The sequence below is a fragment of the Eulemur rufifrons genome, chromosome 19, assembly GCF_041146395.1.
Source record: "Eulemur rufifrons isolate Redbay chromosome 19, OSU_ERuf_1, whole genome shotgun sequence".
Lineage (NCBI taxonomy): Eukaryota > Metazoa > Chordata > Mammalia > Primates > Lemuridae > Eulemur > Eulemur rufifrons.
In genome coordinates this window covers 76,667,642-76,682,906 of record NC_091001.1, presented here as the reverse complement: position 1 = coordinate 76,682,906, position 15,265 = coordinate 76,667,642, and the positions used below count along the sequence as shown (strand labels likewise).

Below are 15,265 nucleotides of genomic sequence, written 5' to 3'. Positions count from 1 at the left end.
TCACCATCTGAGTCTGCCGTGCAAAACAGGGTCACCCATAAAATAGAGACAAAAAGCACTCCATGCATTTCAGTCCGAGAGAAGAAAGAGAGAGAGGTTTGGCCTGTTAAAAGCACTTCCTTTGAATTTCATTTTATTTTCTGAGCTAAGCTATTAGATTTGTGGGCACAAACAAAATCTCTTTGAAGTTAACATGAAGCCCACTGTGAAAGAAAGGAGACAGCCAATACCACGCATTTTATGTGTTGGACAAATAAAGTCCCAGGATTGTAAATATATTCTGCAATTACAGAAATAAAACAGTTATTTCTCCTTTCACCATACTTAGAAAGAACATTTTTCTCTAAAAAGTGTTCTGTTGAATTTTCTCTTTCCAGTGCCCTAACTCCCAAATGTATTTACCTTTTGAATCAAAGGGAAAGATCCCACCAATAAAACCAGCTGCTCTTTTCATGCAAAATTATGTCTGCAATGATATCTGCAGGGCTTTGTAATGCATCGAGATAGGGCAGCAGCAGAGATGGAAACGGTGTTTGGCAGAACTGGGTTTACCTTTCTCTCTAGCAGTTTTTTCCTCTGGGCAAGTCATTCAAACTTCAGATTTCCTACACTGAGAATGACATGTTAATAGTAACTTCTTCAATGCTTGCTGCAGTGCTACATGAGATGGGATATATGGATACATTTCTTAGTGAATCATAAAGGCCCATTCAAATAGAAACTTGTGTTATCTCCCCCCTATTATTGACATGTTTTCCAAGCATTTTGTCTTGTGCACTTGAGAAATCAAGTATCAATAAGGAAGGGAGACTTTCTTAGCAGCTGGTGAAAGAATCATTCCCAAGGGTGGGTGGGTGTTGGGGAGGTGGGATGGGGCATAGAATTAACTGTTGGAGACACGGGGTAGAAGCCAGGCTCACACCCCTGATGATCAGAGGATCTGTAAGGATCTAGGAAACCTCATCAAGGAAAGAAAACTAATAGGGTCTAGGAGAATCTCCATGTGTATCTTGTTACCTGGACTCCAAGTTGATTGAAAACTGTTGGGAATAAAGAAATTTGCAAATACCTACTTTTCTTTATAATATCAAGACTAATAATACATTTTTCTGACTCTTTAAATTTTAATCATGCATGCTTTCTTAGGTGTTGCATTTTTTTGAGCTGCTATTAAAAATACATAGGTTCCTACAACATTAAAGGGGGACCAGAGGCTTGTGTGTTGTATTATTAATTACATTCTGAAAATCAAATTCTGGTCAGTCTTTGTGGAAAGTACAAACACAGCCCTAAGCAGAGGATTGCCCATGTGAAGGCAGAGCCTGTGGTGCAACGCTGGTTACGCTGACAGTAGCGTGTACTTACTCTTGAGGTCTAAGTTCCTGGCTCCAGCCGTGATTTGCGTTGTGATTTTCGTGTCAATCTTTACAGTGTGGAGATTGCTGGTGTCCCTTGATATCATCACGTTGTGCCACTGATTGTCATTGAGAGGTTTATTTGAGCTCCCTTTGATGAGGTTAGCACCATTTCCCAAATCAAACACATAATGTAAGTACCTGGGAAAAGAATGAAAGAGGGGAAAGTGCCATCACTTTATGAATTTTTGATGAAATCAAACTAAATATTAAAAATGGTGATTTTTTTTTTCCCCAGGCAGTTCTATCCTGAATAGAAGTCATGAGAGTGAGTTACACAGAGCTCAGCTAATAAGAAATTAAGAAACACTGCTCTGTTTCAGCAAGGATTACTCATTGTCTCCACTATAGGAAATAGAGAACATAATTTTTAAAATTACAGTCTACATTTTTCTTTATGACTTTGGTAGGTAATTAATATCTTTCACTATGGTTTTCCTATTTCCACCATTCCTTCTATCCTTTGTTAGGCACACTGAAATGGTTATTCTTCTCATTCTTCGTGCACCTGTTTATCCCTTTGAACGCAAAACTCTGTTTGTATACAGATGTGCACTCATCCTTCAAGACCCAGCTCAAAAATCTACTTCCTGCCCTAGAGGTTTTTCTAATTTCCCTGATGACCCTCCTGAGGCTTGGCGCATGATCATCTCAGAAAGCCTTTCATAGTGCTTTTCTGTTACGTTTGTGTTAACCTGTACCCGCTAGGAGTGCATGTTGGTGTGTGTGGCTCAGGGTTTCTGGAAATCTGAGATGTGCACAGGGGTGGAAGGGATATATATTTATATCAGCACCTGGCACATTATCTGGCCCATTGTAAATATGCAACATCTGCTGACAAATGCTCAGATCAATTAAGATGCATCAAATGCCTCTTAATGCATCTCACAGTTTCAAGGAAATTTCACACAAATCTTTCTTTCTAAATTCTTTAAGGAAATACAACACAGAATTGAGCTTGGGTTGAACGGGATTTTGTGAAATTTAAGTAATACAAGTACTTGAATTAGCTATTTAATTTAGCACAGTCTAGCCTACAAACTTCTAGAAATTCTTTTGTGGAACTGCATTGTGCACAGTCATGAAATGCACATTTTGAAGTGTAAGATTCATGAAATGCCTCCTGTAAATTAGAACTCAATGTTATTTGTATCTCATATGTAGAAAGGTAGGTACGAAAGACTGTACTGAATCCATATTAATTTAAGATATCCAAGAAGTGAGGTAAACAAATGCTTTATTTGTTCGCCACCCCCCATATCTCTGCCTACCACCTTATAAGCCAATACATTCTGTTTAGTGTATATTTTTGGAAATCGAGGTCCATTGTCCCAAAGTTTTATTTATTTGTCATCGAACTGACATGTACTCACCCTTTTACTAATTCAACAACAATAAAATCATTTCCATCTCCACTGTTATATAGAATTAGTCCATCCAGGGATGTTGTCTTGAACTGGAAAAAAAGATGCATAGAAGTGTAGGCTTGCAATGTAGCTAAGGCAACATAGCTTGATTTGGTCTTGAAGGTGACAGGGTCTGCTATGATGTTCCTGAAGCCAAATCTGGCATTGAGCTCACAGTAATCTATGTCGCCATTTTTACACAGGTCAATGTATGCCATTCCGTTAAATGTCAGGCTCTGCAGGTGTCCAATAAAGTTGGAGGGGACAGAAGAAAGATACCGTCGTTCTGTGATGATGCCAGTCTCTATGTTATGGAACTCCAGCCTGGTATGATCACCCGCCATTTGACCTAAGAGAAAAGATAATATATTATTATTTTCTATATCTGAAAGGCACTTTCAACTTTAGACTTCCATAGCAATATTACATTTTAATACACAAGGAGCTGAATATCTTCTTGATACTTAGTCGTGCATGGTAAGAACACCTAGGTGATGTTAAAGGGTAAAATAAGGCTGGCTTATATAATAAAACATTCTTAGGTCAGGTTTTAATCCTTGTCCAAATTTTAGTCTTCACAAAAATCATCCTCATTAACAAAAAGTTACAGGATTTTTTTTAATAAAAGAAAAAATGAAGTTAGTTGGGAATAGAGTGAGGAAAGGGTAAGAGGGAAGGAGAAAGGGAGAAAGGGAGGGAGGGAGGGAGGGATAGATGGACAGTTAGGGACAGCGAGTATTCTAAATCATCCCAGTAAAGTGATATATCCCAGCTTCATGATTAGGTGAGATTTTATATATATAATTTATATATAAATTTATGTATTATATATAGAATCATATATAATATATAATTTATATATAATTTTATAATTAACTATATAAAATTATATTTAATTTATATAGAGATTTATATATTATAAATTACATATAATTTTCTATATAACTTATATTTAACTTATATATAGTTAATTTATAATATATAAAATGTTCTTCCATGAAAGAATTGTGATTATGTATTTTCTTGTACCCAATAGAAATAGAGGAGCGTTGTGTTGCCACCTATTCTTCCAATAATGAACCACGAAAATGAGTTTGAAGTTAAATATGTGCTTTTCACTTTCCCTTTTCTGTGCTGAATAATGTCTATAGTCTTTGTTCGCATTAGTCTCCCAAACACATTAGAAATTCTCTTGATCTGTGGACCTATGCCATTTTCCTTGCACTATGCTTTGGATAACTAAATCGAGCACAATACACTAATTCAAGGCATGCCCAATTTTGATAATACCAGTTTTGATAAAATTAGCCCACATTGCTACAAGGCATAATCTTCTTTAAACGTCCTAGTGTGAAGTTTAGCTACAGATTTATCAAACAATTGACTATTCAACTTCACCCTCATTCCTCTCCATCCCGCCATATTTCTATGTCAAATCCATTAAAAGCAGACCTAGCCCCATCTTTACATCCAGAATGATAATTGTACCTGGTTGCAAGGTTGAAAGTAAAATAAAGATGCAAACTTGTTTTCTAAACGGTAAAGCACTACATAAATATAAGTAACTCTTATCAGTGCCAGTTTTTCACTCTCAGCATTTTGCTTTTGTCTAATTAAACCGTCATTCACTCTCTTCTAACTCAAAATGGTCATTTAAATGCAATTAAGTTCTTCCAGGTACTAACTTCCCTACCCAATTTGCCATAATTGGAAAACTTATCAAGTTCACCCTATCTTATCCATAATCTTAATGAAAATATTAATGAGAGCTAATCTCAGAATCAGCCCCTGAGGCAATGCACTAAATCTTCCCAGGTGTAATAAAGATTGAACACCCACCTACATGGGTCCCCATCAACCAGTTTGACAGATTGCTATTTCTTTAGTTAAGAGTATAAACTATTAGACAGAATTTTAAGGAAATGCCTGTAAGTAAAACTTAGAAGTCATTCTTTTTGGTGCAAAAGAAAAACTGTTTATGTACTTAGTTAATTGACTTTAGTGATTATAAACTCACTGGTGTACAAAACTCTCTCCTGATCTGTACTTTACTTAATTTTCAAACACTCTTTACTAGTCCTTGGTCCTGGTAACAGGATTCCAGTCTGCCTTGGCATGTTCTCTTTGCAGCTATTTGTTCTGATGCCCTCTCTGAAAACTTTTCTTTCACCAACAAAAGAAATCATTGTAAATAATTGTCTCTTTTCTCCCTACCCCCACCACTATGCCTCCTGATTGTCTATTCAAGGCTAAAATATTATTATATCCTTAGCAATTCTGGTTTCTCATATGACATCATTTCCCTCTCCTTCTTCAGTTCTTCTTGTTCAATGACCTCAATACTGTTCTGTGGGGATCTATCTCTTTGATAGCAAATAAAATTAACCTTTAATAATATCCAAATATAAAGCTCTAGAGACATCAGCAACATTGAATAAAGATGCTATATAGAATGAAGGATATGAAAAGCTTAAAAATCACTTGGGCTTTGATAGTCCCTTGTGTTTATTTTTATCATTTTTGCTATATTAAAATCTAAGTCTTAACTCAGTGAACCCATTTCTTTTTAGAGGCTCTACTGATGAACAAATAGTAAAAAAGAAATCCAGACAAATATTTCTAATACTTTAAATTAAATATTACCCCATATTGTCAACTTCTTGGCAGGTCTAAAATAGGGAAAACCATTTTGTTTAGCAGGACTAAGATGTTCAGTGACAAAAATAACACTTAATACCAGTTTTTCTTTCTCAAAGGAATAGAATATGTATGCAGAACATAAATAATAAAAAGGTAGTAAAACAGTGTTGAAGCAATCATGGCCCTGTCACAAGAAAGAACATATGGTCTATATTCAAGAGCACAGTCTTTCTTTAATAAGTCTATTTATATCATTAAGTACATTATATAAATCACACAGACAGTAATGGCACATATGCTTGCTCATGAGGGAGAATTAGCACCTAAATGTCAATATCCACTCACTCAGAAAACATTAACTGACTGCTGCCTTTTAAAGAATTATTTTTCCCTCAGAATTTACTCCATTATTTAATTTTTATCAGTAGTGTATCCACTTCTACTATTATATGTGTGTATGTTGATTCAGTAAGAAAAAATAAAGGACTTTGGAGGAGAAAATATGTTAAGATTCTAATCATTTTAAAATGCACTGTCATTCATAGAGATTTAGTGGAAAGGAGAATTTGGAATTAGCAAAATGCCTCTGATCAAGGTGCCTGGGGTATAGCAGATTGACAATAGTCTCCTATAAGACAACCACCAGAACAAGTTTCTTGGATGGTTTGTATAGAAATCTCAATATCTAAGTCCAATATTTTTACCAAACATATAGCAAGATTACCTATTTTAGGTTCAGTGTTGCTCTGAGCTGAGTTAAATTTCTGGTGTGGAACAAAATAATCCCCAAGCCTTATACCCACTTGTTAATTCACTTAAAGTTACTAAGTGTGTGGTATATGTGTCAAATGCTATGCTAGATAATGGGGATATCGGATTGAGAAAAATAGACCTGGCCCCTGTTTTCATAAAACTCACAGTCTACTGGGGGAAGGCAGACTAGAAAAAAGAAAGGATATAATTAAACATAATAACAAATCTCAGAGAAATGCTATGAATTTGATGAATGGGTATTGTGTTAGTAAATTTGGAATGGGAGCAAGTGCCTGATTTGATATTTAAGCTAGATTTGAAGGATTAAAAGGAGAAAGCCATGCTAAGACCCGGGGAAGGGGAATCAAGAGGAGGATTCCAGGAAGGGAAGACAGGTGAATGTGTCTTTGCATGAGAAAGTGCTAAACAGCATGGCTGGAGAGTTGCAAGCAAGCAAAGTTAGTGGTTCACATGAGATTGGAAGGAGAGCCAGGGACCAGATCTCTCACAGTGCCTTCTGATCATATTAGGAGCTAATGGAGGGTCTTAAGCAGGAGTGAGATATGACTCAAAAGGGGTGTATGTGTGTATGTGTGTGTGTGTGTGTAATCCCTTTGTTGGTACAATAGATTGGAGAGGATTTAAACTAGGGTAGTTGCAGCAGAAATGAAAAAAAAAATGGACAAAATGAGATACTTTGCAGATATAATTTACAAGATTTACTAAAAATGAGCAGAATGGTGATGGTGGATGATTATCCCTGACTTTTAGGCTTGAGGAGCTGGATATATGGTTAATATATTTTTTTTTAACAAAGGGCATGACACACATACAAAGCACATGATACCAGATGTTTTAGACAAAGTGATGAGTTGAAACCCAGTGACTTCCCACTTAGGGATTGCACATAGTTTGTACAACCCTATACCTAGGAAAGCTTCCTCCTTGAGCTCCTCTATTGGCAACTGCTATTCTCATTATGCTAGGTGAGGTGCAGACATTCTCACGAACAGCTGGAGTATGTATTGCCCTATGTTCAACAGCCTTAACAGATGTCAGAAAATGTAGGACTTTGCATGAAGAGCCCCTTGTGTTTTCCTTTAGGACTTTGCATGAAGAGTCCCTTGTGTTTTCCTTTTTAACATTCTTCCCATTCGGTGATTTCTGACTTGCTGTAAAATTTAATAAGAAACTTCAATTGCTTCCCTGATTCATGGGTGGCTTCAAGTGGCCACTAAAATGTCTGAAAAAAAAATTCCATTCTAAATTTAAGCCTCAATTCCAAGTTCCCATTGCTACTTTTGGAAACATTTTCTGTACTATGTAAATCAAGGATGACTTACTCTTAAAAATCATTGGCTTTCATGAGATATAAGATCAAATGGAAGACAAGAAGGAAGGAATAAGAGAACTCAAACAAATCAGCAAGAAAAAAACAAACAATCCCATTAAAAAGTGGGCAGAAGACATGAACGGAAGTGTTTCAAAAGAAGATAGATAAATGGCCAACAAACATAGGAAGAAATGCTCAACATTACTAATCATCAGGGAAATGCAAATTAAAACCTTAATGAGATATCACCTTACCCCTGTCAGAATGGCCATTATTAAAAATTCTGCCTTCCTTCTTTAAGTTAGAGAATGATTCTTTCAAAAGTTAAAATCCTACACATGATATCTCCACATTGATAGAGCTGACTGCCCTCTGACCATGGGAACTTTTTTGGGATTGAAGGAACAGGCACTTCTCCATTGCACAAGGACCATCTTATGCTTTTTACCAGAATAATTCACATGGGACTGTTCTCTAAAAAAGTAAGAGAAGCTAATATCCCAGTGGGTCATAAGCTTGGAGTTATTTTCAGAGAAAATAAAGGCACACCGATTTCTCTTTCATTTGCTTCCCTGTGTCTCCAGGATGGAGCTTTGTATACCTCATCTGAATTAGGAATCTACAAGTCGGGGATTGAACTTGACATTCTTAATACTTGAGTTTGACCAACTGAGCTAAATGGCCATAAATGATCTATTATAGCTTCAAGTGAAAAAGTGGCTTACTACAGAATGCCAGTATATCTATCAATTTACCTAAAAGCTAAAAAGTAGAACTTGCTACTGTTTATCCCCTAAATATTTAAGAAACAAAGAAACTAAACAGAAATTGGAATCCAAACAATGACTTCAATATTTTATATGTTACTAAAATATTTATCAGAGCAAAAAAATTAAAATAGATTACAATTTCTTCTCGAAATATTAAAGGGCAAAAATGACATAAAACATGTTGATCATTGGGGAGGAAAAACATTTAACAGGCTGTTCATTACATAAAATTGTTAGGAGAAAAATCAGAATATAAAATGAACTGTGTGTATAAGCTTCAAGTTGTGTGTCAGCCTTGACTTGAAAAGCCACCTGCAAAAAATGAAAAGTTTAAAGCATTAGCATTAGCAAAGTCAATGGGGACAAGGTGTTTACCTGTCATGGCCTGTTGGTCATCCACAGTTAACTTTAAACTTTTTCCTCGCCGAACCACACGCACTGTGTGCCATTCATTATCATTGAGGTTATAGCCAGCAAAAAGGGTCTCGGGACCTTTGCCTGTAGAATATGCCAAACAGTCATTATGGACACTCAGAATCAGTCAAGCAAATGAACCTCACAGAAAGTGAGAGAAAGAGACAAAGAAGGGGAGAAAGCAAGGGAGAGGGAGGAGAGAGAGAAGAGAGAAAGACATGAGAGAGAGGAGGGAGAGAAAGGAGAGAAGAGAAGAGAGACTGGCTGGACCAATGTTCAAGCCCATTAGAGTCATACATAGCAAGCAAGAAAAATGACAAGTTAACAAACATTCAGGTGTGACAACTTAAGACTCTCTATCCTATATGTTGCTCTAAGAGAAGTGAATTAGCCTGTTGTCATAAATAGGCACAGTCAATGTAGCACTGGGAAGCTTCCCAAATTTACACACACTTTTTTTTTTTTTTAAGGAAATCTCTGATTTTTGCAATCATCTCTTTCTTACTAATGGAGTAACTAGCAGTCATGTAACTGCTCACCTCCAGAAGACGTCTGAGCACAGATCCTTAGCTAAGCATTTTCAGTGAGTGGCTGATTAGACCGGCTACAAGGCTACTCTAGATACTGTATTTTGTGAAGGCTGCTTTTTAGCTCTTACATCACCATGTACCTCCAATGTTTGCCATGTTCTTAGGTTTATTTGCCTCCTAAATTTATGGAATGTTGTGTCGAAAAAGTCTAAAAAACCTCCTTATATCTAATTGACATACATTTGTGTGTATATGTTGCAAATCTCTGTGTGTGTGACGGAGGCTCTTCTGTAGGTGCAGGTATTAACTTGCAGTAAGTGGACAAAAAAGAAAAGAACGCAAAGCCAATAAAGTTCCAGATATTGAGTGGGAAAGAAAAATGGTGATATTAACCAACAGTAGAGGTCAGGGATTCCCAGCTAATGGCCAGAAAATAGAGGGCAAGAAGTGCGACCAACTGGGAAAGTAACTGCTAGTGCAACTATATAAACCTATGCAAATGGAATTTAAATAGACTTATTAATAGAACAGACATATTATTTCAGAAAGGCATATGGTGGAAATTATTGAAATGACAAAATTAGACTATGCCCCTCTTCAACTTTAAAACAAAGCAAGGCAAAATGATTTTACTATAACTGGAAATTTTTATTAAAATATATTTTTCTATTAATCTGACATTATGATTCATTGAGAAAAATAACATTAAAGATACATTATTTGGTGATAGATTTTCTCTCACTTTTTTAAGTACTGAAACTTGTTGGTACATTAAAATAATGAAGGGCACGGCATCATTGAGTTTCATGATGTTCAAGTGATTGAGGATCAGGATTGAAATTCATAATTTCTTTAAACCAAATTCTGCCAGCAACACCAATTGATTCCCGAGAATCATTGGAGGACATACAAGAAGGCAAAGATATAGGCCACGGAGAAGGATCAAGGAAAGAGGAAAGAGAAAAATTAAATAAGGGAACCCAGTAGAAGAAACCTCAGTAGTCCATCCACATGAAAGCACTGTTTGCTTGTAGAACTGCATGCTGGCTATCCATCCAGCCCCTTGATTTCTCTTACAGAATTACTGATGATACAAGTCTTGTATCCTCGGTTGGTGTGTCTCAGGCTTAAACTGAGCCAGGGATATAAGCTAAATTTTACAGGATGAACTGCCTCATTTTTTTTAAGCAGTACCAACTATTATTAAGATTAGAAATCATCTCTTTGTTTCTTTAGAGAATTTAAATTACACATCCTGATACTGGAATAAAAACTATACCAGATAGAACAGTTTTGAGAGAATGATCACTGAATAACGGGACAAAGCCTGTTAGTTCAGCAACTGCAAAAATATTTTGAGACCAAATGTTGAAAGTAAGTTCCAGGATCAAAGGGACTCTTTCTAGTTTCAATAGTGAAGAAAGAAGTATTTAATAACTCTGCAGTATCTTAGCATCCTACTGGCACTCAGGGCCATCCTCAGTTTTGATCTTTTTTGAAAAGAGAATATATCATTTTAAAACTATTTTTATAGGAGAGATCCTTTTTTTCTTAGAAATATGTGCTTTGAAGCAGTTTCACTCCCATTCTTTTCATTTTAAATATATTTTGTCAAGGAAAGGAAGCATAGGGGTGATATCATCGTTATACCCCATTGTAGGCTTGATCTTGCAGTAAAATTATAATGCTTAATCTATGAAACAACTATTTCCATAACAACAGGCACAAAATCCAATTAAAAATAAACCTTTGGATCATAAAAATCTCTATGGGCCAACTTCCAGCTCCTTTCTTGCATTATTAAAAATGTAACAGATTGACTTTGGAAGACAAGGTTTTTAAAAATGCACTTAATAGCCCCAGTTCAGAACAATGTTACCCATGTAACATGAAGTGCAATGGAAAGTGCACTAGACTGGGAGTTAAGAATTGTGATTGCCAGTCCTTGACTCGCTGCTAAAAAAGAAGTTGGGGCTGGTGAGTGCTTATTCTATACCGGGCACTTTGTCTGTTATCTTGTTTCATCTTTACGTTATTATTAAATTGCAGATGTGGAACTGAAGCCCTAAAAAGCTAAAACTGCTTGTCCCAAGGTCACACAGCTAAAAAGTGGTAGAACCTAGTTCCATCCTAGGCCTCACTCAAAGCCTGCGCGTTTTCCCTGCATTATCCGGCACCCTAGCTATGAAACCCTTTAGCCAGAAACTTCACTTCCCAGTTTCCCATATCCAAATGAAGGAGGTAAAAAATATGCTCTTTGTGATGACTTCTAGCTTTTCCTACTTGATCACACAGTTTGGAAATCCTATACATTCTCTGCATTAAGTCCTGGGGGAACAAAACCTCTAAACAACATCCTCTCTCCCTAGAGATGCTGAGATGGCTGCGACTAAAGATGTAATACAGAAGCATGGCCATCAGTTTAGGACCTGTCTCCATCCATAATAAGCAGTTAGCTAAAATATTCACCTTCTGGTGGTCTCAACATCCACATCTATAAAATGCAGAGATAATCTAGCTGATTTCTATGGTTTCTTTAAAATTTCACATTCTCAGAAAAATCTAAAATACATGGAATTGTTAAAGAGAGATGGCTTAACTGTTGACATGTTGAATTTGAGAGCATTTTGCCTCTTGCCAAAATTTTAATAACAAAATTATAGTTTGTTCAAACTGTTAGTGACCTGAATTCCTTTTGGAATTTCCTTTTCCTTTGGGGATATGAAAACATGTCTCAATTGTACTAACATCTTTCTCCCAGCATTAATGTGAGAGTTATGGACTGAATGTTTGTGTCCCTCCCAAATTCACATGTTGAATTTCTTATCCTCAATGTGATGGTAGTAGGAGGTGGAGCCTTTGAGAGTTAATTAGAGGATACAGAGAGAAAGCAGCCGTCTACAAGCCAGGAAGTGGGCCCTGACCAAGATCTGCTGACACCTTGATCTTGGACTTCTCAGCCTTCAAGAAAACTGTGAGGACTATGAGAAAAAAAAATGTCTGTTGTTTAAGCCACCTGGTCTATGGTATTTTGTTGTAACAGCCTAAGCAGACTAAGATAGGGAGCAATATTTTAAGGACTTTTAAGAAAGTCCATAGCACCGTTTCTATTTTAAAGACATCATTTCTTATATTTTGTGGGGAGTTACGGTTTATATGTGATTTTACCCTTGATTCTTACTGTAATCTATTATTTAAGCCGCAGAGCTATATATTTTTTTTTCATTTTATACTATGTAAGCAGATGTAGAAAGGTCGAGCAAATTATTAAAAGTCTCAGAAGCAGTAAGAAGTGGAGTTGAAAACTGAGTTTTTGAGATCTTCCATCTCCATTAAAATGTCCTTTCCACAGCAAATCATCTGCAGGTAGTATAAGAGAGGTGAAATGTGGCTGAATGTCCACAGCTAATATTTCACAAGACTGGGTCAGAATTCAGCTCTACTGGCTAATGTTATTTTAAAGAATTTTAGAATTGGAAGGGACATGAGAGATGTAGAAGTTTACCAAGTCACCTACAAAGAAAGAACATGAGCTCCAAAGTAATTAGATGATTTCCCCATATTCACACTGATTTAATAGAGGAGTCTGGGTCTCTAGACTCTAAGTCTCATAAACTTTTAAAAAATTATTTTGCCCATTATATCATGCTTATCTAGAGCAAACTTCTGGAGGAACACCAAAATCTGAGTCTATGATTTGGTTATGGACTTCTATTTTCTCTGCATGAAAGGTAAAAGCCAAGCAAGGATAAACACAATTTAATAAGAGTGTAAGTTCCTTTCAACAGAGTTTAATCTAAGATACAGTATAAGTGTTTTCTGTTTGGTGATATTCACTGTATTTGCTGTTGACTTTGTAGCTAAAATTTATTACTAACAGATGGAAGTAAAAACAATAAACTTCTCAGTTTCGCTTCTTTTCTTTTCTTTTCTTTTTTTCTTTTCTTTTCTTTTCGAGTTGAGGTCTCACTATGTTGCCTGGGCTGGACTCAAACACCTGGGCTCAAGGGAGGCCAGCTGGGAGTATAGGCACACACCACCACACCTGGCTCATTTCGTTTTTTCTTGATTCAAGTTGATTGTTCCTTCATAACCTACCCATTCATAAATTCCAAGTATTTCTAAGATTTACTCCTAAGAAGGGTTGGAATTAAGAGGCATGAGACAAAGAAAGGTGTGTGTGTGTTCATGTGTGAGTACATACATGTGAGAGAGCAAGAGAGCGAGAGAGAGAGAAAGCACTTAAAAGATGGTAGCTTCGTTTGGCCAAATCAGAATCACATTTGCTAACTACTATTCACCTCCATTTTCATATCAATATGGATCTTAGGTCCTTTTAAATATTAGTCTTAGAACAAAGGAAATGTCATGTTACAATCTGTAGCTTTTCACTATGGGAGGGAGTAGTGGAGAAAACTGGAATTTTTTGTTCCTAGTCTGTCATCATCAACTAATTATGTCACCTTAAGCAAGTCATTTATCTTCCCTGTTTCTATTTTTATCCGTAAAATGAGGGTTCCGGATAAGAGCATATTAAAAAATATCCTCCTATAGCCAACTTTAAAATTCTGTCATACTAGGGAGGACCAGAACCACCTTGGAGCTACATGTAAGAGTGAAATATCATAGAGAAATTCTATAAATGTATGAGATTTTAATTATTATTATTAATGTATTTATTCTTGTTTTGGCACATGTAGGCAGAGGTCAGACAGGGCCCGTAAAGAGGCTATTCTACTCTAGAATTACTAAACACAAGTGAATCCAGAAGGCCAATATTTATATGTGCTAGAAAATGTGCTTATTACTTTATAGAGTCAAATTTTAATGGTGAGAACTGTGTTTTGTCATCTTGACATCCCTCAGAGAATACAGCAGCAAATAAATGATCAGTCAGGAGGAGGAACCATTACATTCTGTGTACCAGGGTATCCCTTTGCTTTACGGACAAGTTCACTCAGGGCACTAAATCATAGATCAGAAGCTTTTGTGGTGAAATAATGAAGTGATAATGAAGGAACATTTTTTTAAGTTATAGCAAATTATCCTCTCACCTGTTCAAAGAATCAGATCAGAGAAGGGAAGTATGAAGGCCTCTGACCTGGTATCTCTCTAAGCTTGCCTTACTCAGGACAAGTGTGGTTACGTGATATGAAAATCCAGGAGCTGAACTGGGGCAGTGGTTTTATCATTACTTTTAAATCAGTGGAATTATTTTTTTCCACAATAATCTTGCATAAAGAATATGAAAACCCTATAAATGAGGAGCTGCCCTTATAAAGAAGCAGGCTAACTGGGCCCTTGAGGCACCATTTGGAAACCGTGGACTCTACAAACTTTGAGAGTCACTCAAGTAGGGGGCTCATTTCTCCCTTGAGAAAAAGGATGACCCTCTTTATCAGAAAACTCCAAAGAAGGCTTTTAAAAGTCATTTGCAAACAATCCTTTGCTTACAAAAGTACACTTGATTTACAAAAAGGATTGTGTAGCTTAGGAATAGAACATAATTTCTTATGTATATCAAAGTCCATTTTGGTATTCAAAGCTACTAGTTTTAGTCTGTCTGCATTATCATGCCTCTAGCATGCATTCCCAACAATCCCTTAATTACAAAGTCCACAATCATAGACCTTGTCCTTAAGATTTGGTAGCTCTTTCCTCTTATGTCATATGAGTTATGCATCAGATTGCCCTACCTTAATTTCTATCTATCAGGGAGCCAAGATTCAGGATTTGTGCTGCATTTCATTTAAGCAACTTAAGTCTTTTCTTTCCATTTTTTAAATTGCCTATTGGCTTTCCTGCCCAATTATTTTTAAATTATTTTTGTTTATAACTTTACATTATCAATGAGATTGTGGGGGCATAAATTAATAAGTGAATTTATTTAACCAAGAAAAAAATAGCTTTCAAGGGATGAATGGAAAATTGGACCACCTCTTTCATTTTACATATAACTCCGTGAGAGGTTGGTTGATTTTCCTCAGTCCTCCTTGTTACTGAC

The 15,265-nt window shown here is 36.2% G+C and overlaps 1 protein-coding gene across 18 annotated transcripts in view; it reads right to left on the bottom strand.

The window, feature by feature from the left end:
- The window catches only part of NRXN1 (neurexin 1), a 1,058,130-nt gene that overhangs the window by 557,830 nt on the left and 485,035 nt on the right, over positions 1–15,265 (bottom strand). For all 18 annotated transcript variants that reach the window (XM_069494608.1, XM_069494610.1, XM_069494618.1 and 15 more), the window contains 3 exons: positions 8,693–8,815; positions 2,789–3,170; positions 1,366–1,556 (listed from right to left, as the gene is read on the bottom strand). In XM_069494608.1, the coding sequence (XP_069350709.1) occupies positions 1,366–1,556; positions 2,789–3,170; positions 8,693–8,815 (696 nt within the window). The remainder of the gene's footprint in view (positions 1–1,365; positions 1,557–2,788; positions 3,171–8,692; positions 8,816–15,265) is intronic.